The sequence below is a fragment of the Selaginella moellendorffii genome, unplaced genomic scaffold (assembly GCF_000143415.4).
Source record: "Selaginella moellendorffii unplaced genomic scaffold, v1.0 SELMOscaffold_0, whole genome shotgun sequence".
Taxonomy (NCBI): domain Eukaryota; kingdom Viridiplantae; phylum Streptophyta; class Lycopodiopsida; order Selaginellales; family Selaginellaceae; genus Selaginella; species Selaginella moellendorffii.
In genome coordinates, this window is record NW_003314261.1 from 1,526,281 (window position 1) to 1,549,248 (window position 22,968).

Here is a 22,968-nt window from a genome sequence, read left to right on the forward strand (position 1 = left end):
AAAATTTAAAGGGCTAAGCATTACTTACCACCAAGGAAGCAATGCTCAAGAAAATTAACATTTAGAAAGTTTTAATCTTCATTTTACAAACAAAATTTGGCTAATGGTTTTTTTTTTTGCTTTTTTTTTTTCAGTAAATCACAAATTGTTGAGGGCGTGAATAGCTTTGCTGCTGACCATATTGTGACTCAACTACAGTGTTAATAAACTGTGATTGTCCTGGAAGTAAATGTGCACCAATCTTAGCTAACTCATCTGCAACTTGATTTCCAGCGATGTCGTAGTGCCCCTTCACCTTACAAAAATGAACTGGAACAAGTGATGTTCCTGCAAGCCAAACTATCGTCTGGATGATATCTGCATTTGGATGGCGACCCAGGGCTATTGGATCTTGCACATACATCTCCAGCAGCGTCAAGGAGTCATAACTGTCGGTGTATACAAAGATTGGCTCCCACAATCCCCAGCGCCATTCCATCTCTAAACAGATTTCGAGGGCTCGCATCAAACCCAACAGCTCAAACGTGATAGTGGAGCTTGTATGTAAGTTGTCGTTTGCCCTTCTTCCACAAGCGAGTCGCATGGAAACTCTCGGGATAAACACTCCATAACCTCCGAAAACCCCACGCTTGAAAGATCCATCGGTAAAAGCCTGCAATCCATGATCGCTGGCTACCATTTCCCGCGTACGCACGACCTTGTCCACCTCAAACATATTTCACTTGCTCACCTTTAATGCTCTCTTCCTGTTCTGGAAAGTATACCTAACCCAAAAAGGCAATGGCATTTTATATAAGCTATGGAAATAATGCTTTAATTTGGAAATTCGAAGCGTCGAAGATGATGCACGATCCGATAGACCAACAGCCCTAGAAACCTGCCAATGCGACTTAGAAACTTCATCCTTTCGTCTGGATCGAGCCTGCAATCAGGAAAGCTGATCACGCTATCGCTCGCTGTTTAGAACTTGAAGAAAAGCCAGAAGGAAAAAGCAGCGTTAGCAGGAGAGATCAGCATGGCAGCCGGGGGCGGCGATCTTATACGGCACTCGCTCCTCCCGTCGTTTTCCAACCGCCTCATCCGACGCATGCACGCGCTTACCGATTTATATTCCACGGCTTACATCAAGCAACGCTGTGCTTTCCTGGAGAAAAACAAGGCCTTCACAAAACCAGAAAAAGATCTTGTCTCCCAAAGTTATGCCTGGCGTGTGCCATCCAGCCGAAATGCTTCACGTCAGCTCACCATCTAGGACGCGGCAGCTAGAAGGTGTCTACTTCTCGACCTCCATGAGTGTTGATTTAGTTCCTGCCAGAAGGTGTTAAAACGATACAAGCTCGAGAGAAGGGCCCAACCAGGATTGATTTTTCATGCGTCTCGATTCGCCGTGCTACTTCCAGGCACACAGGAGAACCTTGAAGTGGTTTTTGACCCCTGAGAAGCACAAACAATGTGTCTCTTCAAAGAAAAAGGAATGTGTTTTACAGCGTGTTTCCGCCGAGTTGATCTTCAATTATCGTGTTCATTTCCGGGAATTGCGTCAATAGATCAGTCTGCGGTTTGTGAAAAGTGATTCAGCACCACACCTCTTAGCACGCTCATTACCTACCTCGTCATACGGATTTTCAGTGAAGGCACAGTGAAGCCATAATCAAGTGCAAGCTCTGCGTTTGAAAGATCACCATAGTTTATCCAAATCTGCGAAGCCGAATGAAACATGAAAACAAAACAAAGACCACTGCCTCTACCTGATCGTTTTCAGCATAGTCTCTGTCCGCTGTAACCTGCTTGTGGTACGGAAAAGAAAAAGAAAGAACTTCAGGCGTATCTTACAACTGCGTAGTTGAGAAGCCCGTTAAATGAGAGCTTCGCAAAGCTGGTTGCGTTGTGGTTGAAAAAATCGAGCATTGGTATCTGCTAACGCCGCGTTATAATAATGTACACAAGGACGTAAACAGAAATAAAGGGAGACATAGCATTACTAATGTTGTCGAGTCCTCTCCAATGGCTAGTGAACGAGAAAAAACTGCAGCAAAGGCAGGACGAACAAAACTAGCAAGAAACAAGCTTGCTTCCTGTACCTGTGGCGTATACATGCTTCAAGTCTTCAAGAGACACCTTACCGAATAGTTGAGGCCAAACATCAAGTGCCTGCTCCAGTACACAGGTACAAAAGTCCTTCAAGCATCAAAGTAAAAAATTTCCTCCTTGAATAAAACCATTCGGAAAAGAAAAAAAACAGTAAGAAAACTAAGTGAATGAAAGCTTGCAAAATAGAAAACTACCCGAAGTACTTACGTTTTGCACTTGGCCAAACTCAGTTGTTATCATTTCCAGCCGCTCACGAGCCTTGCCGTATAAAGGGCTCGCCCTCAAGTAACTTAGCTCGGTGTCCTCCCAACGAAACTACGCACTTGAAAACTTTGAGAAACAAAAACTCGATAGTCCAGTACCGTGTTGTCGAGCTCCGCTGGTTGAGGAAGACACGAGATGTATGGTGCCCATACTGACGAGAAAGATTTAGCAAAGCGAAGACGAAAATGTTGAGAGTAAACTTGCCTGGCCTTTGTAGCGTTCCATGAGGACAATAAGAGCAAGTTTGGTCCACGGCTTAACAGTGCTGGGCAAAACCGTGCTGAGCTGGTCAGGAAGATCGCTAGGAGCTATCATCTGGACGTAAACAAGAACCAACATTATCCCCTGCGCCATAGACTCATCAATGAATCAAAAGGAAAAAACTAAAAACCGATACTCGACCTGCCCGCCAGATTCTCGCGAAGTCCCAATGCGCACCGCCGATGGATCGCCATCATCGTTCCGGCTCGCGAGCCACGACATAAAACCTGCGTAGCCATTGCTCAGCTTCCGCTGCGCCTGGTTCTGGAATAATCACGCCCAGAACTCGCGAAAGCGATCGATCCACAGTCGATCTGTCAGCGTACCTGAAGCGCCCAACAGCTCCTCGAGATCGATCCAGCCGCGCCGGGAAGAAGAAGAATCCTGGGCGGCCTACATTTCTCCTCTCCAAAACCAAAACATATGTATTGCCACGTCATGGGAAAGCGTCGCTGATGTGGCAGATTCTCGTGCTTGCCACGTATTGAGTGCCTGCCACGTGGCAATCGTATGAGCTACAAACCCCGTGATTAGCTCCACAACAAACACCCAACACTTCTACCGGAGTTTTGTCATGAAGAGCCTGTGGAAATTGTACCGGAACTGGATCTAGTTGCTCATCCTTAAGTCCAGGAATTCCGAGCTGGTAGTCGCGATTCTTTCCCCACGTATATAGTTCCCCACACTCTGAAAGCATATGAGCATTTCTTAAGGCTACTAACAAGTGATTGCTGCTGTCCAAGCTGGTCGACAAGCAATGTAAGGAAACTGGGGAAAAAAAACCGCGACGCAGCAAGCTTCCGAGATGAGTTGATGTTGAACCATATGGTGTCGTTCTTGCCAAAGTCGGACCTCCTCACCACCTGTGAGTGGGCAAGAACGTACTTGTGTGGCTGCTGCTCTCGGCCGGAGAGTCAATCTCGATGTTACTGAGCCGCATCCACAACACAGAGCGCAGAGTCTTTGTGTCGAGCAGCATCAAAGTGTTGGGGACGTGACTGCACAGCACCAGTTTCGTACAAATGGACGGTTTCCCGACTTTCACTCCACCCAGAGACAAGGTTTGCATTTACAAAGATGGAGATCACAAAAGTACCACTTTTGTTCATGCATTTGTCTCTTTTTACTTTGGCAGATTCACAGTCATGTATCTCTCCAGGAGGAGCTAGCTTGCTCAAGTCGGTCGATGATCCCAGAACGCTCAACAAGGCTCTTTACGCTCGCTCGAATGACCGGGAGCACGCTTGAAAAGAGGTGGATGAGCGAGGATGGATTCTTCTACACATCAATGGTGAGAGTTTTCATTTGTGAGGTCTACTGATGGGATTGCTTGGTTTTGCAATCCCGTCAGTAGACTGGGCTAAGTATTAATTACCAAGGAAGCAGTGTAAACAAGCTTAATGTTGTTACTTTAATGCTTAAGTAGACTAATATTTAGAAAGTTTTAATCTTCATTTTACAAACAAAATTTGGCTAATGGGTTTTTTTTTTTTTTTTTGCTATTTTTTTCAGTAAATTGCAAATTGTTGAAGGCATGAATAGCTTTGCTGTTGACCATATTGTGACTCAACTACAGTGTTAATAAACTGTGATTGTCCTGGAAGTAAATGTGCACCAATCTTAGCTAACTCATCCGCAACCTGATTTCCAACGATGTCATAGTGCCCCTTCACCTTACAAAAATGAACTGGAACAAATGATGTTCCTGCAAGCCAAACAATCGTCTGGATGATATCTGCATTTGGGTGGTGACCCAGGGCTATTGGATCTTGCACATACATCTCCAGCAGCGTCAAGGAGTCATAACTGTCGGTGTATACAAAGACTGGCTCCCACAATCCCCAGTGCCATTCCATCTCCAAACAAATTTCAAGGGCTCGCATCAAACCCAACAGCTCAAACGTGATAGTGGAGGAACTTGTATGTAAGTTGTCGTTTGCCCTTCTTCCACAAGCGAGTCGCATAGAAACTCTCGAGATAAACACTCCATAACCTCCGAAAACTCTGCGCTTGAAAGATCCATCAGTAAAAGCTTGTAATCCATGATCGCTAGCTACCATTTCCCACGTACGCATGACCTTGTCCACCTCAAACATATTTCACTTGCTCGCCTTTAATGCTCTCTTCCTGTTCTGAAAAGTATACCTAACCCAAAAAGGCAATCGCATTTTATATAAGCTATGGAAATAATGTTTTAATTTGGAAATTCGAAGTGTCCCTGAGGACGAAGATGATGCACGATCCGATAGACCAACAGCTCTAGAAACCTGCCAATGCGACTTAGAAACTTCATCCTTTCGTCTGGATCGAGCCTGCAATCAGGAAAGCTGATCACACTATCGCTTGCTGTTTAGAACTTGAAGAAAAGCCAGAAGGAAAAAAGCAGCGTTAGCAGGAGAGATCAGCATGGCAGCCGGGGGCGGCGATCTTATATGGCAGTCGCTCCTCCTGTCGTTTTCCAACCGCCTCATCCGACGCATGCACGCGCTTACCGATTTATATTCCACGGCTTACACCAAGCAACGCTGTGCTTTCCTGGAGAAAAACAAGGCCTTCACAAAACCAGAAAAAGATCTTGTCTCCCAAAGTTATGCCTGGCGTGTGCCATCCAGCCGAAATGCTTCACGCTCTTTAAAACTCTCAGCTCACCATCTAGGACGCGTTTTCTTTTTTTCTTGCAAGAAATGCTCATATGCTTTCAGAGAATGGGGATCTATATACGTGGGGAAAGAATCGCGACTACCAGCTCGGAATTCCTGGACTTAAGGATGAGCAACTAGATCCCGTTTTGGTACAATTTCCACAGGCTCTTCATGAGAAAACTCCGGTAGAAGTGTTGGGTGTTTCTTGTGGAGCTAATCACGGGGTTTGTATTGTTTCGAGACCCAAACCAGCTCAGGTAACACAGAGCTTGTAACATTGGAATTCGTAAACAAAGACGCGATGGTAAGGTGATAATCCTGGATGTCAGCTCCACTATGAAGAAGGCTTACACTGTGATGATTCTTCCATTTGGTTTTGATTTTGAGTGAGTATGGAGCCCAAGAGCAGGATTCTGATCGTTGGAGCTACGGGATACATCGGCAAGTACATCGCTACTGCTAGTATTCAATCGGGTCATCCAACTAGTATACTAGTTCGTCCACAGGTACTTTCAAGCTATCTATATTTCTTCTTTGATCTCTGGGGTGAGTTTCAGGTGTCAAAACATGTTGATAAAGTCCGGTTCCTGGTTGGGCTAAGAAAAGCCGGAGCAACGATTTACACCGTACTAGCTATCATCAGTTACTTGGTGTTGGTTCACTTACATTTCTGCTTTTTGGAAACCAGTGCTTTCTGGAAGACCGAGAGGATCTTGTGCGAATATTACAGCAAGTCGATGTTGTGATCTGCGCTCTTGGGGAAGATCAACTAAAGCTCCAGTACGATCTCATCAGAGCCGTGAAAGAAGCTGGAAACATCAAGGTGAAGTTTACGGTTTTCAAGTGAATCCCGACTTACACAGTTGTCTTCTCCAGAAGTTCTACCCCTCCGAGTTTGGGATGGACGCGGATAGGATCTGCAAGGACCAGTCCATTCCCGAGAGCCCCATGTATAGGGACAAGGTAGCTATCCGGAGAGCCATCGAAGCAGCAGGAATTCCTCATACGTTTTTCATGGCGAACTGTATCATGGGGCTCATGCTCGCCAGTTTCGTACAAATGGACGGTTTCCCGACTTTCACTCCACCCAGAGACAAGGTTTGCATTTACAAAGATGGAGATCACAAAGGTACCAGTTTTGTTGTTTCTAGATCATGCATTTGTCTCTTTTTACTTTGGCGGATTCACAGTCATGTATATCTCCGAGGAGGACCTCGCAACTTACTTGCTCAAGTCGGTCGATGATCCCAGAACACTCAACAAGGCTCTTTACGTTCGCCCTCCCGGAAACGCCTTGACAATGAACGAGCAAGTAGCATTGTGGGAAGAAATGACCGGCAGCACCCTTGAAAAGAGGTGGATGAGTGAGGAGGAGGTTCTTCTACACATCAACGGTGAGAGCTTTCATTTGCGAGGTCTACTGACGGGATTGTTTGGTTTTGCAGATGCTCAAACTCCATTGCAGCTCAGAGAGGTGTGGACGCGCATCTATCACGTTTTTTACAATGGAGCTATGTGCTTCGAGTTGGCTCCGGATGATATTGAAGCCACTGCTTTGTATCCTGAGGTAGAGTATACTTCTCCACAAGTATATCTCAAGCCTTATGTGTGCTGATTCCTTGATCAACATCCTTGATCAACACGGAGCTTCAACAATGAATACTAACTTGCTCCACGTATCAAGCAGAAACGTGCACGGCAATCTTGAAAATGTTCTGGAGGCAAACTCCATAAGTTCAATAATGTTAGTTTTCTTCTCTCAGGAATCCAAAGTGTTTGGTTACGAAGATCTTATTCACATTTTCACACTTGTTCCTGCACAACCAGCTAGAGGTCTCTTTTGTCACTAAAGTAGTGAGTGAAGGAGGTGTCATTGAGCAACTTTTCCTTGAGAGTTTTAGGCAGCAAGATGTGTACGTCGACACTGCTGCTTTGATCGATTGATCTGAGCTGGAAAAAGTGCTACAAACGATGGCAGACAAGAGAATGCAAGACTGAGCTAATGCACCACCCCGCCACCCAAAATCATTGCCTGGAAACCTCCACAGAGCTGTGCTATAATGCATTGATGCCAGCATTGCCCCAGGAAAGTCCAGCTACGTAGAGCTTGTGGTCTAAAATTTAAAAAGCTAAGCATTACTTACCACCAAGGAAGCAATGCTCAAGAAAATTAGCATTTAGAAAGTTTTAATCTTCATTTTACAAACAAAATTTGGCTAATGGTTTTTTTTTTTGCTTTTTGTTTTTCAGTAAATCACAAATTGTTGAGGGCGTGAATAGCTTTGCTGCTGACCATATTGTGACTCAACTACAGTGTTAATAAACTGTGATTGTCCTGGAAGTAAATGTGCACCAATCTTAGCTAACTCATCTGCAACCTGATTTCCAGCGATGTCGTAATGCCCCTTCACCTTACAAAAATGAACTGGAACAAGTGATGTTCCTGCAAGCCAAACTATCGTCTGGATGATATCTGCATTTGGGTGGCGACCCAGGGCTATTGGATCTTGCACATACATCTCCAGCAGTGTCAAGGAGTCATAACTGTCGGTGTATACAAAGACTGGCTCCCACAATCCCCAGCGCCATTCCATCTCTAAACAGATTTCGAGGGCTCGCATCAAACCCAACAGCTCAAACGTGATAGTGGAGCTTGTATGTAAGTTGTCGTTTGCCCTTCTTCCACAAGCGAGTCGCATGGAAACTCTCGGGATAAACACTCCATAACCTCCGAAAACCCCGCGTTTGAAGGATCCGTCAGTAAAAGCCTGCAATCCATGATCGCTGGCTACCATTTCTTGAGTACGCACGACCTTGTCCACCTCAAACATATTTCACTTGCTTGCCTTTAATGCTCTCTTCCTGTTCTGGAAAGTATACCTAACCCAAAAAGGCAATCGCATTTTATATAAGCTATGGAAATAATGCTTTAATTTGGAAATTCGAAGCGTCCCTGAGGACGAAGATGATGCACGTTCCGATAGACCAACAGCCCTAGAAACCTGCCAATACGACTTAGAAACTTCAACCTTTCGTCTGGATCGAGCCTGCAATCAGGAAAGCTGGTCACGCTATCGCTCGCTGTTTAGAACTTGAAGAAAAGCCAGAAGGAAAAAGCAGCGTTAGCAGGAGAGATCAGCATGGCAGCCGGGGGCGGCGATCTTATACGGCAGTTGCTCCTCCCGTCGTTTTCCAACCGCCTCATCCGACGCATGCACGCGCTTACCGATTTATATTCCACGGCTTACACCAAGCAACGCTGTGCTTTCCTGGAGAAAAACAAGGCCTTCACAAAACCAGAAAAAGATCTTGTCTCCCAAAGTTATGCCTGGCATGTGCCATTCAGCCGAAATGCTTCACGCTCTTTAAAACTCTCAGCTCACCATCTAGGACGCGGCAGCTAGAAGTTGTCTACTTCTCGACCTCCATGAGTGTTGATTTAGTTCCTGCCAGACGGTGTTAGGGCCCAACCAGGATTGATTTTTCATGCGTCTCGATTCGCCGTGCTACTTCCAGGCACACAGGAGAACCTTGAAGTGGTTTTTGACCCCTGAGAAGCACAAACAATGTGTCTCTTCAAAGAAAAAGGAATGTGTTTTACAGCGTGTTTCCGCCAAGTTGATCTTTAATTATCGTGTTCATTTCCGGGAATTGCGTCAATAGCTCAGTCTGCGGTTTGTGAAAAGTGATTCAGCACCACACCTCTTAGCACGCTCATTACCTCGTCATACGGATTTTCAGGCACAGTGAAGCCATAATCAAGTGCAAGCTCTGCGTTTGAAAGATCACCATAGTTTATCCAAATCTGCGAAGCCGAATGAAACATGAAAACAAAACAAAGACCACTGCCTCTACCTGATCGTTTTCAGCATAGTCTCTGTCCGCTGTAACCTGCTTGTGGTACGGAAAGGAAAAAGAAAGAACTTCAGGCGTATCTTACAACTGCGTAGTTGAGAAGCCCGTTAAATGAGAGCTTCGCAAAGCTGGTTGCGTTGTGGTTGAAAAAATCGAGCATTGGTATCTGCTAACGCCGCGTTATAATGTACACAAGGACGTAAACAGAATTAAAGGGAGACATACCATTACTAATGTCGAGTCCTCTCCAATGGCTAGTGAACGAGAAAAAACTGCAGCAAAGGAAGGACGAACAAAACTAGCAAGAAACAAGCTTGCTTCCTGTACCTGTGGCGTATACATGCTTCAAGTCTTCAAGAGACACTTTACCGAATAGTTGAGGCCAAACATCAAGTGCCTGCTCCAGTACACAGGTACAAAAATCCTTCAAGCATCAAAGTAAAAAATTTCCCCCTTGAATAAAACCATTCGGAAAAGAAAAAAACAGTAAAAAAACTAAGTGAATGAAAGCTTGCAAAATAGAAAACTACCCGAAGTACTTACGTTTTGCACTTGGCCAAACTCAGTTGTTATCATTTCCAGCCGCTCACGAGCCTTGCCGTATAAAGGGCTCGCCCTCAAGTAACTTAGCTCGGTGTCCTCCCAACGAAACTACGCACTTGAAAACTTTGAGAAACAAAAACTCGATAGTCCAGTACCCGTGTTGTCGAGCTCCGCTGGTTGAGGAAGACACGAGATGTATGGTGCCCATACTGACGAGAAAGATTTAGCAAAGCGAAGACGAAAATGTTGAGAGTAAACTTGCCTGGCCTTTGTAGCGTTCCATGAGGACAATAAGAGCAAGTTTGGTCCACGGCTTAACAGTGCTGGGCAAAACCGTGCTGAGCTGGTCAGGAAGATCACTAGGAGCTATCATCTGGACGTAAACAAGAACCAACATTATCCCCTGCGCCATAGACTCATCAATGAATCAAAAGGAAAAAACTAAAAACCGATACTCGACCTGCCCGCCAGATTCTCGCGAAGTCCCAATGCGCACCGCCGATGGATCGCCATCATCGTTCCGGCTCGCGAGCCACGACATAAAACCTGCGTAGCAATTGCTCAGCTTCCGCTGCGCCTGGTTCTGGAATAATCAAGCCCAGAACTCGCGAAAACGATCGATCGACAGTCGATCTGTCAGCGTACCTGAAGCGCCCAACAGCTCCTCGAGATCGATCCAGCCGCGCCGGGAAGAAGAAGAATCCTGGGCGGCCCACATTTCTCCTCTCCAAAACCAAAACATATGTATTGCCACGTCATGGGAAAGCGTCGCTGATGTGGCAGATTCTCGTGCTGCCACGTATTGAGTGCCTGCCACGTGGCAGTTGTATGCGCTACAAACCCCGTGATTAGCTCCACAAGAAACACCCAACACTTCTACCGGAGTTTTGTCATGAAGAGCCTGTGGAAATTGTACCGGAACTGGATCTAGTTGCTCATCCTTAAGTCCAGGAATTCCGAGCTGGTAGTCGCGATTCTTTCCCCACGTATATAGTTCCCCACACTCTGAAAGCATATGAGCATTTCTTAAGGGTACTAACAAGTGATTGCTGCTGTCCAAGCTGGTCCACAAGCAATGTAAGGAAACTGGGGAAAAAAAACCGGGACACAGCACGCTTCCGAGATGAGTTGACGTTGAACCATATGGTGTCGTTCTTGCCAAAGTCGGACCTCCTCACCACCTGTGAGTGGGCAAGAACGTACTTGTGTGGCTGCTGCTCTTGGCCGGAGAGTCGATCTCGATGTTACTGAGCCGCATCCACAACACAGAGCGCAGAGTCTTTGTGTTGAGCAGCATCAAAGTGTTGGGGACGTGACTGCACAGCACCAGTTTCGTACAAATGGACGGTTTCCTGACTTTCACTCCACCCAGAGACAAGGTTTGCATTTACAAAGATGGAGATCACAAAAGTACCACTTTTGTTCATGCATTTGTCTCTTTTTACTTTGGCAGATTCACAGTCATGTATCTCTCCAGGAGGAGCTAGCTTGCTCAAGTGGGTCGATGATCCCAGAACGCTCAACAAGGCTCTTTACGCTCGCTCGAAATGACCGGGAGCACACTTGAAAAGAGGTGGATGAGCGAGGATGGATTTTTCCACACATCAATGGTGAGAGTTTTCATTTGTGAGGTCTACTGATGGGATTGCTTGGTTTTGCAATCCCGTCAGTAGACTGGGCTAAGCATTAATTACCACCAAGGAACAAGCTTAATGTTGTTACTTTAATGCTTAAGTAGATTAATATTTAGAAAGTTTTAATCTTCATTTTACAAACAAAATTTGGCTAATGGGTTTTTTTTTTTTTTGCTATTTTTTTCAGTAAATCGCAAATTGTTGAGGGCGTGAATAGCTTTGCTGTTGACCATATTGTGACTCAACTACAGTGTTAATAAACTGTGATTGTCCTGGAAGTAAATGTGCACCAATCTTAGCTAACTCATCTGCAACCTGATTTCCAGCAATGTCGTAGTGCCCCTTCACCTTACAAAAATGAACTGGAACAAATGATGTTCCTGCAAGCCAAACTATCGTCTGGATGATATTTGCATTTGGGTGGCGACCCAGGGCTATTGGATCTTGCACATACATCTCCAGCAGCATCAAGGAGTCATAACTGTCAGTGTATACAAAGACTGGCTCCCACAATCCCCAGTGCCATTCCATCTCCAAACAGATTTCAAGTGCTCGCATCAAACCTAACAGCTCAAACGTGATAGTGGAGCTTGTATGTAAGTTGTCGTTTGCCCTTCTTCCACAAGCGAGTCGCATGGAAACTCTCGGGATAAACACTCCATAACCTCCGAAAACTCCGCGCTTGAAAGATCCGTCAGTAAAAGCTTGCAATCCATGATCGCTAGCTACCATTTCCCGCGTACGCACGACTTTGTCCACCTCAAACATATTTCACTTGCTCGCCTTTAATGCTCTCTTCCTGTTCTGGAAAGTATACCTGACCCAAAAAGGCAATGGCATTTTATATAAGCTATGGAAATAATGCTTTAATTTGGAAATTCGAAGCGTCCCTGAGGACGAAGATGATGCACGATCCGATAGACCAACAGCTCTAGAAACCTACCAATATGACTTAGAAACTTCATCCTTTCGTCTGGATCGAGCCTGCAATCAGGAAAGCTGATCACGCTATCGCTCGCTGTTTAGAACTTGAAGAAAAGCCAGAAGGAAAAAGCAGCGTTAGCAGGAGAGATCAGCATGGGAGCCGGGGGTGGCAATCTTATACGGCAGTCGCTCCTCCCGTCGTTTTCCAACCACCTCATCCGACGCATGCACGCGCTTACCGATTTATATTCCACGCCTTACATCAAGCAACGCTGTGCTTTCCTGGAGAAAAACAAGGCCTTCACAAAACCAGAAAAAGATCTTGTCTCCCAAAGTTATGCCTGGCGTGTGCCATCCAGCCGAAATGCTTCACGCTCTTTAAAACTCTCAGCTCACCATCTAGGACGCGTTTTCTTTTTTTCTTGCAAGAAATGCTCATATGCTTTCAGAGAATGGGGATCTATATACGTGGGGAAAGAATCGCGACTACCAGCTCGGAATTCCTGGACTTAAGGATGAGCAACTAGATCCCGTTTTGGTACAATTTCCACAGGCTCTTCATGAGAAAACTCCAGTAGAAGTGTTGGGTGTTTCTTGTGGAGCTAATCACGGGGTTTGTATTGTTTCGAGACCCAAACCAGCTCAGGTAACACAGAGCTTGTAACATTGGAATTCGTAAACAAAGACGCGATGGTAAGGTGATAATCCTGGATGTCAGCTCCACTATGAAGAAGGCTTACACTGTGATGATTCTTCCATTTGGTTTTGATTTTGAGTGAGTATGGAGCCCAAGAGCAGGATTCTGATCGTTGGAGCTACGGGATACATCGGCAAGTACATCGCTACTGCTAGTATTCAATCGGGTCATCCAACTAGTATACTAGTTCGTCCACAGGTACTTTCAAGCTATCTATATTTCTTCTTTGATCTCTGGGGTGAGTTTCAGGTGTCAAAACATGTTGATAAAGTCCGGTTCCTGGTTGGGCTAAGAAAAGCCGGAGCAACGATTTACACCGTACTAGCTATCATCAGTTACTTGGTGTTGGTTCACTTACATTTCTGCTTTTTGGAAACCAGTGCTTTCTGGAAGACCGAGAGGATCTTGTGCGAATATTACAGCAAGTCGATGTTGTGATCTGCGCTCTTGGGGAAGATCAACTAAAGCTCCAGTACGATCTCATCAGAGCCGTGAAAGAAGCTGGAAACATCAAGGTGAAGTTTACGGTTTTCAAGTGAATCCCGACTTACACAGTTGTCTTCTCCAGAAGTTCTACCCCTCCGAGTTTGGGATGGACGCGGATAGGATCTGCAAGGACCAGTCCATTCCCGAGAGCCCCATGTATAGGGACAAGGTAGCTATCCGGAGAGCCATCGAAGCAGCAGGAATTCCTCATACGTTTTTCATGGCGAACTGTATCATGGGGCTCATGCTCGCCAGTTTCGTACAAATGGACGGTTTCCCGACTTTCACTCCACCCAGAGACAAGGTTTGCATTTACAAAGATGGAGATCACAAAGGTACCAGTTTTGTTGTTTCTAGATCATGCATTTGTCTCTTTTTACTTTGGCGGATTCACAGTCATGTATATCTCCGAGGAGGACCTCGCAACTTACTTGCTCAAGTCGGTCGATGATCCCAGAACACTCAACAAGGCTCTTTACGTTCGCCCTCCCGGAAACGCCTTGACAATGAACGAGCAAGTAGCATTGTGGGAAGAAATGACCGGCAGCACCCTTGAAAAGAGGTGGATGAGTGAGGAGGAGGTTCTTCTACACATCAACGGTGAGAGCTTTCATTTGCGAGGTCTACTGACGGGATTGTTTGGTTTTGCAGATGCTCAAACTCCATTGCAGCTCAGAGAGGTGTGGACGCGCATCTATCACGTTTTTTACAATGGAGCTATGTGCTTCGAGTTGGCTCCGGATGATATTGAAGCCACTGCTTTGTATCCTGAGGTAGAGTATACTTCTCCACAAGTATATCTCAAGCCTTATGTGTGCTGATTCCTTGATCAACATCCTTGATCAACACGGAGATTCAACAATGAATACTAACTTGCTCCACGTATCAAGCAGAAACGTGCACGGCAATCTTGAAAATTTTCTGGAGGCAAACTCCATAAGTTCAATAATGTTAGTTTTCTTCTCTCAGGAATCCAAAGTGTTTGGTTACGAAGATCTTATTCACATTTTCACACTTGTTCCTGCACAACCAGCTAGAGGTCTCTTTTGTCACTAAAGTAGTGAGTGAAGGAGGTGTCATTGAGCAACTTTTCCTTGAGAGTTTTAGGCAGCAAGATGTGTACGTCGACACTGCTGCTTTGATCGATTGATCTGAGCTGGAAAAAGTGCTACAAACGATGGCAGACAACAGAATGCAAGGCTGAGCTAATACACCACCCCGCCACCCAAAATCATTGCCTGGAAACCTCGACAGAGCTGTGCTATAATGCATTGATGCCAGCATTGCCCTAGGAAAGTCCAGCTACATTCAAAGGTGGTTAGAGTTTGTGGTTTAAAATTTAAAGGGCTAAGCATTAATTACCACCAAGGAAGCAATGCTCAAGAAAATTTACATTTAGAAAGTTTTAATCTTCATTTTACAAACTAAATTTGGCTAATGGTTTTTTTTTTTTGCTTTTTTTTTTCAGTAAATCGCAAATTGTTGAGGGCATGAATAGCTTTGCTGTTGACCATATTGTGACTCAACTACAGTGTTAATAAACTGTGATTGTCCTGGAAGTAAATGTGCACCAATCTTAGCTAACTCATCTGCAACCTGATTTTCAGCGATGTCGTAATGCCCCTTCACCTTACAAAAATGAACTGGAACAAGTGATGTTCCTGCAAGCCAAACTATCGTCTGGATGATATCTGCATTTGGGTGGCGACCCAGGGCTATTGGATCTTGCACATACATCTCCAGCAGCGTCAAGGAGTCATAACTGTCGGTGTATACAAAGATTGGCTCCCACAATCCCCAGCGCCATTCCATCTCCAAGCAGATTTCGAGGGCTCGCATCAAACCTAACAACTCAAACGTGATAATGGAGCTTGTATGTAAGTTGTCGTTTGCCCTTCTTCCACAAGCGAGTCGCATGGAAACTCTCGGGATAAACACTCCATAACCTCCGAAAACTCCGCGTTTGAAGGATCCGTCAGTAAAAGCCTGCAATCCATGATCGCTGGCTACCATTTCTCGCGTACGCACGACTTTGTCCACCTCAAACATATTTCACTTGTTGCTCTCTTCCTGTTCTGGAAAGTATACCTAACCCAAAAAGGCAATGGCATTTTATATAAGCTATGGAAATAATGCTTTAATTTGGAAATTCGAAGCGTCCCTGAGGACGAAGATGATGCACGATCCGATAGACCAACAGCTCTAGAAACCTGCCAATACGACTTAGAAACTTCATCCTTTCATCTGGATCGAGCCTGCAATCAGGAAAGCTGATCACACTATCGCTTGCTGTTTAGAACTTGAAGAAAAGTAAGAAGGAAAAAAGCAGCGTTAGCAGGAGAGATCAGCATGGCAGCCGGGGGCGGCGATCTTATATGGCAGTCGCTCCTCCCGTCGTTTTCCAACCGCCTCATCCGACGCATGCACGCGCTTACCGATTTATATTCCACGGCTTACACCAAGCAACGCTGTGCTTTCCTGGAGAAAAACAAGGCCTTCACAAAACCAGAAAAAGATCTTGTCTCCCAAAGTTATGCCTGGCGTGTGCCATCCAGCCGAAATGCTTCACGTCAGCTCACCATCTAGGACGCGGCAGCTAGAAGCTGTCTACTTCTCGACCTCCATGAGTGTTGATTTAGTTCCTGCCAGACGGTGTTAAAACGATACAAGCTCGAGAGAAGGGCCCAACCAGGATTGATTTTTCATGCGTCTCGATTCGCCGTGCTACTTCCAGGCACACAGGAGAACCTTGAAGTGGTTTTTGACCCCTGAGAAGCACAAACAATGTGTCTCTTCAAAGAAAAAGGAATGTGTTTTACAGCGTGTTTCCGCCAAGTTGATCTTTAATTATCGTGTTCATTTCCGGGAATTGCGTCAATAGCTCAGTCTGCGGTTTGTGAAAAGTGATTCAGCACCACACCTCTTAGCACGCTCATTACCTCGTCATACGGATTTTCAGGCACAGTGAAGCCATAATCAAGTGCAAGCTCTGCGTTTGAAAGATCACCATAGTTTATCCAAATCTGCGAAGCCGAATGAAACATGAAAACAAAACAAAGACCACTGCCTCTACCTGATCGTTTTCAGCATAGTCTCTGTCCGCTGTAACCTGCTTGTGGTACGGAAAGGAAAAAGAAAGAACTTCAGGCGTATCTTACAACTGCGTAGTTGAGAAGCCCGTTAAATGAGAGCTTCGCAAAGCTGGTTGCGTTGTGGTTGAAAAAATCGAGCATTGGTATCTGCTAACGCCGCGTTATAATGTACACAAGGACGTAAACAGAATTAAAGGGAGACATACCATTACTAATGTCGAGTCCTCTCCAATGGCTAGTGAACGAGAAAAAACTGCAGCAAAGGAAGGACGAACAAAACTAGCAAGAAACAAGCTTGCTTCCTGTACCTGTGGCGTATACATGCTTCAAGTCTTCAAGAGACACTTTACCGAATAGTTGAGGCCAAACATCAAGTGCCTGCTCCAGTACACAGGTACAAAAATCCTTCAAGCATCAAAGTAAAAAATTTCCCCCTTGAATAAAACCATTCGGAAAAGAAAAAAACAGTAAAAAAACTAAGTGAATGAAAGCTTGCAAAATAGAAAACTACCCGAAGTACTTACGTTTTGCACTTGGCCAAACTCAGTTGTTATCATTTCCAGCCGCTCACGAGCCTTGCCGTATAAAGGGCTCGCCCTCAAGTAACTTAGCTCGGTGTCCTCCCAACGAAACTACGCACTTGAAAACTTTGAGAAACAAAAACTCGATAGTCCAGTACCCGTGTTGTCGAGCTCCGCTGGTTGAGGAAGACACGAGATGTATGGTGCCCATACTGACGAGAAAGATTTAGCAAAGCGAAGACGAAAATGTTGAGAGTAAACTTGCCTGGCCTTTGTAGCGTTCCATGAGGACAATAAGAGCAAGTTTGGTCCACGGCTTAACAGTGCTGGGCAAAACCGTGCTGAGCTGGTCAGGAAGATCGCTAGGAGCTATCATCTGGACGTAAACAAGAACCAACATTATCCCCTGCGCCATAGACTCATCAATGAATCAAAAGGAAAAAACTAAAAACCGATACTCGACCTGCCCGCCAGATTCTCGCGAAGTCCCAATGCGCACCGCCGATGGATCGCCATCATCGTTCCGGCTCGCGAGCCACGACATAAAACCTGCGTAGCCATTGCTCAGCTTCCGCGGCGCCTGGTTCTGGAATAATCAAGCCCAGAACTCGCGAAAGCGATCGATCGACAGTCGATCTGTCAGCGTACCTGAAGCGCCCAACAGCTCCTCGAGATCGATCCAGCCGCGCCGGGAAGAAGAAGAATCCTGGGCGGCCCACATTTCTCCTCTCCAAAACCAAAACATATGTATTGCCACGTCATGGGAAAGCGTCGCTGATGTGGCAGATTCTCGTGCTTGCCACGTATTGAGTGCCTGCCACGTGGCAATCGTATGAGCTACAAACCCCGTGATTAGCTCCACAACAAACACCCAACACTTCTACCGGAGTTTTGTCATGAAGAGCCTGTGGAAATTGTACCGGAACTGGATCTAGTTGCTCATCCTTAAGTCCAGGAATTCCGAGCTGGTAGTTGCGATTCTTTCCCCACGTATATAGTTCCCCACACTCTGAAAGCATATGAGCATTTCTTAAGGCTACTAACAAGTGATTGCTGCTGTCCAAGCTGGTCCACAAGCAATGTAAGGAAACTGGGGAAAAAAAACTGGGATGCAGCATGCTTCCGAGATGAGTTGACGTTGAACCATATGGTGTTGTTCTTGCCAAAGTCGGACCTCCTCACCACCTGTGAGTGGGCAAGAACGTACTTGTGTGGCTGCTGCTCTTGGCCGGAGAGTCGATCTCGATGTTACTGAGCCGCATCCACAACACAGAGCGCAGAGTCTTTGTGTTGAGCAGCATCAAACTGTTGGGGACGTGACTGCACAACACCAGTTTCGTACAAATGGACGGTTTCCTGACTTTCACTCCACCCAGAGACAAGGTTTGCATTTACAAAGATGGAGATCACAAAAGTACCACTTTTGTTCATGCATTTGTCTCTTTTTACTTTGGCAGATTCACAGTCATGTATCTCTCCAGGAGGAGCTAGCTTGCTCAAGTGGGTCGATGATCCCAGAATGCTCAACAAGGCTCTTTATGCTCGCTCGAAATGACTGGGAGCACGCTTGAAAAGAGGTGGATGAGCGAGGATGGATTTTTCTACACATCAATGGTGAGAGTTTTCATTTGTGAGGTCTACTGATGGGATTGCTTGGTTTTGCAATCCTGTCAGTAGACTGGGCTAAGCATTAATTACCACCAAGGAACAAGCTTAATGTTGTTACTTTAATGCTTAAGTAGATTAATATTTAGAAAGTTTTAATCTTCATTTTACAAACAAAATTTGGCTAATGGGTTTTTTCTTTTTTTTGCTATTTTTGTCAGTAAATCGCAAATTGTTGAGGGCGTGAATAGCTTTGCTGTTGACCATATTGTGACTCAACTACAGTGTTAATAAACTGTGATTGTCCTGGAAGTAAATGTGCACCAATCTTAGCTAACTCATCTGCAACCTGATTTCCAGCAATGTTGTAGTGCCCCTTCACCTTACAAAAATGAACTGGAACAAGTGATGTTCCTGCAAGCCAAACTATCGTCTGGATGATATCTGCATTTGGGTGGCAACCCAGGGCTATTGGATCTTGCACATACATCTCCAGCAGCGTCAAAGAGTTATAACTGTCCGTGTATACAAAGACTGGCTCCCACAATCCCCAGCGCCATTCCATCTCCAAACAGATTTCGAGTGCTCGCATCAAACCCAACAGCTCAAACATGATAGTGGAGCTTGTATGTAAGTTGTCATTTGCCCTTCTTCCACAAGCGAGTCGCATAGAAACTCTCGGGATAAACACTCTATAACCTCCGAAAACTCCGCGCTTGAAAGATCCATCAGTAAAAGCTTGCAATCCATGATCGCTAGCTACCATTTCCCGCATACGCACGACCTTGTCCACCTCAAACATATTTCACTTGCTCGCCTTTAATGCTCTCTTCCTGTTCTGGAAAGTATACCTAACCCAAAAAGGCAATGGCATTTTATATAAGCTATGGAAATAATGCTTTAATTTGGAAATTTGAAGCGTCGAAGATGATGCACAATCCAATAGACCAACAGCTCTAGAAACCTACCAATACGACTTAGAAACTTCATCCTTTCGTCTGGATTGAGCCTGCAATCAGGAAAGCTGATCATGCTATTGCTCGCTGTTTAGAACTTGAAGAAAAGCCAGAAGGAAAAAGCAGCGTTAGCAGGAGAGATCAGCATGGCAGCCGGGGGCGGCGATCTTATACGGCACTCGCTCCTCCCGTCGTTTTCCAACCGCCTCATCCGACGCATGCACGCGCTTACCGATTTATATTCCACGGCTTACATCAAGCAACGCTGTGCTTTCCTGGAGAAAAACAAGGCCTTCACAAAACCAGAAAAAGATCTTGTCTCCCAAAGTTATGCCTGGCGTGTGCCATCCAGCCGAAATGCTTCACGTCAGCTCACCATCTAGGACGCGGCAGCTAGAAGCTGTCTACTTCTCGACCTCCATGAGTGTTGATTTAGTTCCTGCCAGAAGGTGTTAAAACGATACAAGCTCGAGAGAAGGGCCCAACCAGGATTGATTTTTCATGCGTCTCGATTCGCCGTGCTACTTCCAGGCACACAGGAGAACCTTGAAGTGGTTTTTGACCCCTGAGAAGCACAAACAATGTGTCTCTTCAAAGAAAAAGGAATGTGTTTTACAGCGTGTTTCCGCCGAGTTGATCTTCAATTATCGTGTTCATTTCCGGGAATTGCGTCAATAGATCAGTCTGCGGTTTGTGAAAAGTGATTCAGCACCACACCTCTTAGCACGCTCATTACCTACCTCGTCATACGGATTTTCAGTGAAGGCACAGTGAAGCCATAATCAAGTGCAAGCTCTGCGTTTGAAAGATCACCATAGTTTATCCAAATCTGCGAAGCCGAATGAAACATGAAAACAAAACAAAGACCACTGCCTCTACCTGATCGTTTTCAGCATAGTCTCTGTCCTCTGTAACCTGCTTGTGGTACGGAAAAGAAAAAGAAAGAACTTCAGGCGTATCTTACAACTGCGTAGTTGAGAAGCCCGTTAAATTAGAGCTTCGCAAAGCTGGTTGCGTTGTGGTTGAAAAAATCGAGCATTGGTATCTGCTAACGCCGCGTTATAATGTACACAAGGACGTAAACAGAAATAAAGAGAGACATAGCATTACTAATGTCGAGTCCTCTCCAATGGCTAGTGAACGAGAAAAAACTGCAGCAAAGGCAGGACGAACAAAACTAGCAAGAAACAAGCTTGCTTCCTGTACCTGTGGCGTATACATGCTTCAAGTCTTCAAGAGACACTTTACCGAATAGTTGAGGCCAAACATCAAGTGCCTGCTCCAGTACACAGGTACAAAAATCCTTCAAGCATCAAAGTAAAAAATTTCCCCCTTGAATAAAACCATTCGGAAAAGAAAAAAACAGTAAAAAAACTAAGTGAATGAAAGCTTGCAAAATAGAAAACTACCCGAAGTACTTACGTTTTGCACTTGGCCAAACTCAGTTGTTATCATTTCCAGCCGCTCACGAGCCTTGCCGTATAAAGGGCTCGCCCTCAAGTAACTTAGCTCGGTGTCCTCCCAACGAAACTACGCACTTGAAAACTTTGAGAAACAAAAACTCGATAGTCCAGTACCCGTGTTGTCGAGCTCCGCTGGTTGAGGAAGACACGAGATGTATGGTGCCCATACTGACGAGAAAGATTTAGCAAAGCGAAGACGAAAATGTTGAGAGTAAACTTGCCTGGCCTTTGTAGCGTTCCATGAGGACAATAAGAGCAAGTTTGGTCCACGGCTTAACAGTGCTGGGCAAAACCGTGCTGAGCTGGTCAGGAAGATCACCAGGAGCTATCATCTGGACGTAAACAAGAACCAACATTATCCCCTGCGCCATAGACTCATCAATGAATCAAAAGGAAAAAACTAAAACCGATACTCGACCTGCCTGCCAGATTCTCGCGAAGTCCCAATGCGCACCGCCGATGGATCGCCATCATCGTTCCGGCTCGCGAGCCACGACATAAAACCTGCGTAGCCATTGCTCAGCTTCCGCTGCGCCTGGTTCTGGAATAATCACGCCCAGAACTCGCGAAAGCGATCGATCGACAGTCGATCTGTCAGCGTACCTGAAGCGCCCAACACCTCCTCGAGATCGATCCAGCCGCGCCGGGAAGAAGAAGAATCCTTATGTATTGCCACGTCATGGGAAAGCGTCGCGGATGTGGCAGATTCTCGTGCTTGCCACGTATTGAGTGCCTGCCACGTGACAATCGTACGTGATTAGCTCCACAACAAACACGCAACACTTCTACCGGAGTTTTGTCATGAAGAGCCTGTGGAAATTGTACCGGAACTGGATCTAGTTGCTCATCCTTAAGTCCAGGAATTCCGAGCTGGTAGTCGCGATTCTTTCCCCACGTATATAGTTCCCCACACTCTGAAAGCATATGAGCATTTCTTAAGGCTACTAACAAGTGATTGCTGCTGTCCAAGCTGGTCCACAAGCAATGTAAGGAAACTGGGGAAAAAAAACCGGGACTCAGCAAGCTTCTGAGATGAGTTGACGTTGAACCATATAGTGTCGTTCTTGCCAAAGTCGGACCTCCTCACCACCTGTGAGTGGGCGAGAACGTACTTGTGTGGCTGCTGCTCTCGGCCGGAGAGTCGATCTCGATGTTACTGAGCCGCATCCACAACACAGAGTGCAGAGTCTTTGTGTCGAGCAGCATCAAAGTGTTGGGGACGTGACTGCACAGCACCAGTTTCGTACAAATGGACGGTTTCCCGACTTTCACTCCACCCAGAGACAAGGTTTGCATTTACAAAGATGGAGATCACAAAAGTACCACTTTTTTTCATGCATTTCTCTCTTTTTACTTTGGGAGATTCACAGTCATGTATCTCTCCAGGAGGAGCTTACTTGCTCAAGTGGGTCGATGATCCCAGAACGCTCAACAAAGCTCTTTACGCTCGCTCGAAATGACCGGGAGCACGCTTGAAAAGAGGTGGATGAGCGAGGATGGATTTTTCTACACATCAATGGTGAGAGTTTTCATTTGTGAGGTCTACTGATGGGATTGCTTGGTTTTGCAATCCCGTCAGTAGACTGGGCTAAGCATTCATTACCACCAAGGAAGCAGTGAAAACAAGCTTAATGTTGTTACTTTAATGCTTAAGTAGATTAACATTTAGAAAGTTTTAATCTTCATTTTACAAACAAAATTTGGCTAATGGTTTTTTTTTTTTTTGCTATTTTTTCAGTAAATCACAAATTGTTGAGGGCATGAATAGCTTTGCTGTTGACCATATTGTGACTCAACTACATTGTTAATAAACTGTGATTGTCCTGGAAGTAAATGTGCACCAATCTTGAGATCCATGAATGCCCAATTACAGTCTATAAACAAGATGAAAATTGACATTGATGACTTCAGCAATGCTTGCAATAGTGTAGTGG

General features: G+C 45.4%; 4 protein-coding genes and 3 long non-coding RNA genes across 12 annotated transcripts; 2 read left to right on the forward strand and 5 right to left on the reverse strand.

The window, feature by feature from the left end:
- Positions 1 to 786: 786 nt before the first annotated feature.
- LOC9633564 lies at positions 787 to 9,966 on the reverse strand. The gene is made up of 11 exons (XM_024668432.1): positions 9,919 to 9,966; positions 9,813 to 9,865; positions 9,657 to 9,764; positions 9,441 to 9,537; positions 9,339 to 9,385; positions 9,199 to 9,282; positions 9,114 to 9,149; positions 8,980 to 9,063; positions 1,486 to 1,553; positions 1,356 to 1,434; positions 787 to 1,308 (listed from the first exon to the last, which is right to left on the reverse strand). Exons 3-11 carry the CDS (start codon positions 9,687 to 9,689, stop codon positions 1,249 to 1,251), a joined length of 588 nt encoding a protein of 195 aa, XP_024524200.1. The 5' UTR covers positions 9,690 to 9,764; positions 9,813 to 9,865; positions 9,919 to 9,966; the 3' UTR covers positions 787 to 1,248.
- On the reverse strand, positions 2,562 to 3,028 carry LOC9663141. 2 transcript variants are annotated; one of them, XR_002991619.1, is made up of 3 exons: positions 2,943 to 3,028; positions 2,758 to 2,843; positions 2,562 to 2,700 (listed from the first exon to the last, which is right to left on the reverse strand). It is a non-coding gene; the product is annotated as an uncharacterized LOC9663141 (long non-coding RNA). The 2 variants fall into 2 exon arrangements; XR_002991620.1 differs by having other exon boundaries at positions 2,758 to 2,880.
- On the forward strand, positions 5,305 to 7,050 carry LOC9663142 (bifunctional pinoresinol-lariciresinol reductase 1). Of its 2 annotated transcripts, XM_024668386.1 has the most exons (6): positions 5,305 to 5,764; positions 5,816 to 5,884; positions 5,947 to 6,081; positions 6,135 to 6,387; positions 6,449 to 6,652; positions 6,704 to 7,050. In XM_024668386.1, the coding sequence occupies exons 1-6, from the start codon at positions 5,651 to 5,653 to the stop codon at positions 6,871 to 6,873; spliced, it is 945 nt and encodes a 314-aa protein (XP_024524154.1). In that variant the 5' UTR covers positions 5,305 to 5,650; the 3' UTR covers positions 6,874 to 7,050. The 2 variants fall into 2 exon arrangements, with proteins under 2 accessions (XP_024524154.1, XP_024524144.1); XM_024668376.1 differs by having other exon boundaries at positions 6,449 to 7,050.
- A 2,821-nt stretch (positions 9,967 to 12,787) lies between the features above and the next one.
- Positions 12,788 to 14,218, forward strand: LOC9663143 (bifunctional pinoresinol-lariciresinol reductase 1). The gene is made up of 6 exons (XM_024668403.1): positions 12,788 to 13,109; positions 13,161 to 13,229; positions 13,292 to 13,426; positions 13,480 to 13,732; positions 13,794 to 13,997; positions 14,049 to 14,218. Exons 1-6 carry the CDS (start codon positions 12,996 to 12,998, stop codon positions 14,216 to 14,218), a joined length of 945 nt encoding a protein of 314 aa, XP_024524171.1. The 5' UTR covers positions 12,788 to 12,995.
- Positions 14,219 to 15,507: 1,289 nt separating this feature from the next.
- LOC9633565 (fructose-bisphosphate aldolase-lysine N-methyltransferase, chloroplastic) lies at positions 15,508 to 17,323 on the reverse strand. Its single transcript, XM_024668439.1, has 11 exons — positions 17,276 to 17,323; positions 17,170 to 17,222; positions 17,014 to 17,121; positions 16,798 to 16,894; positions 16,696 to 16,742; positions 16,556 to 16,639; positions 16,471 to 16,506; positions 16,337 to 16,420; positions 16,217 to 16,284; positions 16,087 to 16,165; positions 15,508 to 16,039 (listed from the first exon to the last, which is right to left on the reverse strand). The coding sequence occupies exons 3-11, from the start codon at positions 17,044 to 17,046 to the stop codon at positions 15,980 to 15,982; spliced, it is 588 nt and encodes a 195-aa protein (XP_024524207.1). The 5' UTR covers positions 17,047 to 17,121; positions 17,170 to 17,222; positions 17,276 to 17,323; the 3' UTR covers positions 15,508 to 15,979.
- A 2,355-nt stretch (positions 17,324 to 19,678) lies between these two features.
- LOC9663144 lies at positions 19,679 to 21,202 on the reverse strand. 3 transcript variants are annotated; one of them, XR_002991616.1, is made up of 6 exons: positions 20,994 to 21,202; positions 20,778 to 20,847; positions 20,451 to 20,722; positions 20,312 to 20,400; positions 20,058 to 20,255; positions 19,679 to 20,010 (listed from the first exon to the last, which is right to left on the reverse strand). It is a non-coding gene; the product is annotated as an uncharacterized LOC9663144 (long non-coding RNA). The 3 variants fall into 3 exon arrangements; XR_002991615.1 differs by having other exon boundaries at positions 20,778 to 20,874; XR_002991613.1 differs by having other exon boundaries at positions 20,778 to 20,903.
- Positions 21,203 to 21,257: 55 nt separating this feature from the next.
- On the reverse strand, positions 21,258 to 21,697 carry LOC112344167. 2 transcript variants are annotated; one of them, XR_002991618.1, is made up of 3 exons: positions 21,638 to 21,697; positions 21,453 to 21,575; positions 21,258 to 21,366 (listed from the first exon to the last, which is right to left on the reverse strand). It is a non-coding gene; the product is annotated as an uncharacterized LOC112344167 (long non-coding RNA). The 2 variants fall into 2 exon arrangements; XR_002991617.1 differs by having other exon boundaries at positions 21,453 to 21,569; positions 21,638 to 21,696.
- Between the last annotated feature and the right edge of the window lie 1,271 nt (positions 21,698 to 22,968).

What these genes read in the sequence shown, in the direction of transcription:
- LOC9663142 (XM_024668376.1), top strand. Translation starts at nt 5,651, where the DNA reads ATGGAGCCCAAGAGCAGGATTCTGATCGTTGGAGCTACGGGATACATC. An exon ending in GTATACTAGTTCGTCCACAG is followed by an intron (nt 5,765 to 5,815) that starts GTACTTTCAAGC and finishes GGTGAGTTTCAG; the next exon opens with GTGTCAAAACATGTTGATAA. An exon ending in AAGAAGCTGGAAACATCAAG is followed by an intron (nt 6,082 to 6,134) that starts GTGAAGTTTACG and finishes TGTCTTCTCCAG; the next exon opens with AAGTTCTACCCCTCCGAGTT.
- LOC9633564 (XM_024668432.1), bottom strand. Translation starts at nt 9,689, where the DNA reads ATGATAACAACTGAGTTTGGCCAAGTGCAAAAC. An exon ending in GAAGCATGTATACGCCACAG is followed by an intron (nt 9,386 to 9,440) that starts GTACAGGAAGCA and finishes CCTTTGCTGCAG; the next exon opens with TTTTTTCTCGTTCACTAGCC. An exon ending in GGCTTCTCAACTACGCAGTT is followed by an intron (nt 9,150 to 9,198) that starts GTAAGATACGCC and finishes TACCACAAGCAG; the next exon opens with GTTACAGCGGACAGAGACTA.
- LOC9663143 (XM_024668403.1), top strand. Translation starts at nt 12,996, where the DNA reads ATGGAGCCCAAGAGCAGGATTCTGATCGTTGGAGCTACGGGATACATC. An exon ending in GTATACTAGTTCGTCCACAG is followed by an intron (nt 13,110 to 13,160) that starts GTACTTTCAAGC and finishes GGTGAGTTTCAG; the next exon opens with GTGTCAAAACATGTTGATAA. An exon ending in AAGAAGCTGGAAACATCAAG is followed by an intron (nt 13,427 to 13,479) that starts GTGAAGTTTACG and finishes TGTCTTCTCCAG; the next exon opens with AAGTTCTACCCCTCCGAGTT.
- LOC9633565 (XM_024668439.1), bottom strand. Translation starts at nt 17,046, where the DNA reads ATGATAACAACTGAGTTTGGCCAAGTGCAAAAC. An exon ending in GGCTTCTCAACTACGCAGTT is followed by an intron (nt 16,507 to 16,555) that starts GTAAGATACGCC and finishes TACCACAAGCAG; the next exon opens with GTTACAGCGGACAGAGACTA. An exon ending in CTGAAAATCCGTATGACGAG is followed by an intron (nt 16,285 to 16,336) that starts GTAATGAGCGTG and finishes CACAAACCGCAG; the next exon opens with ACTGAGCTATTGACGCAATT.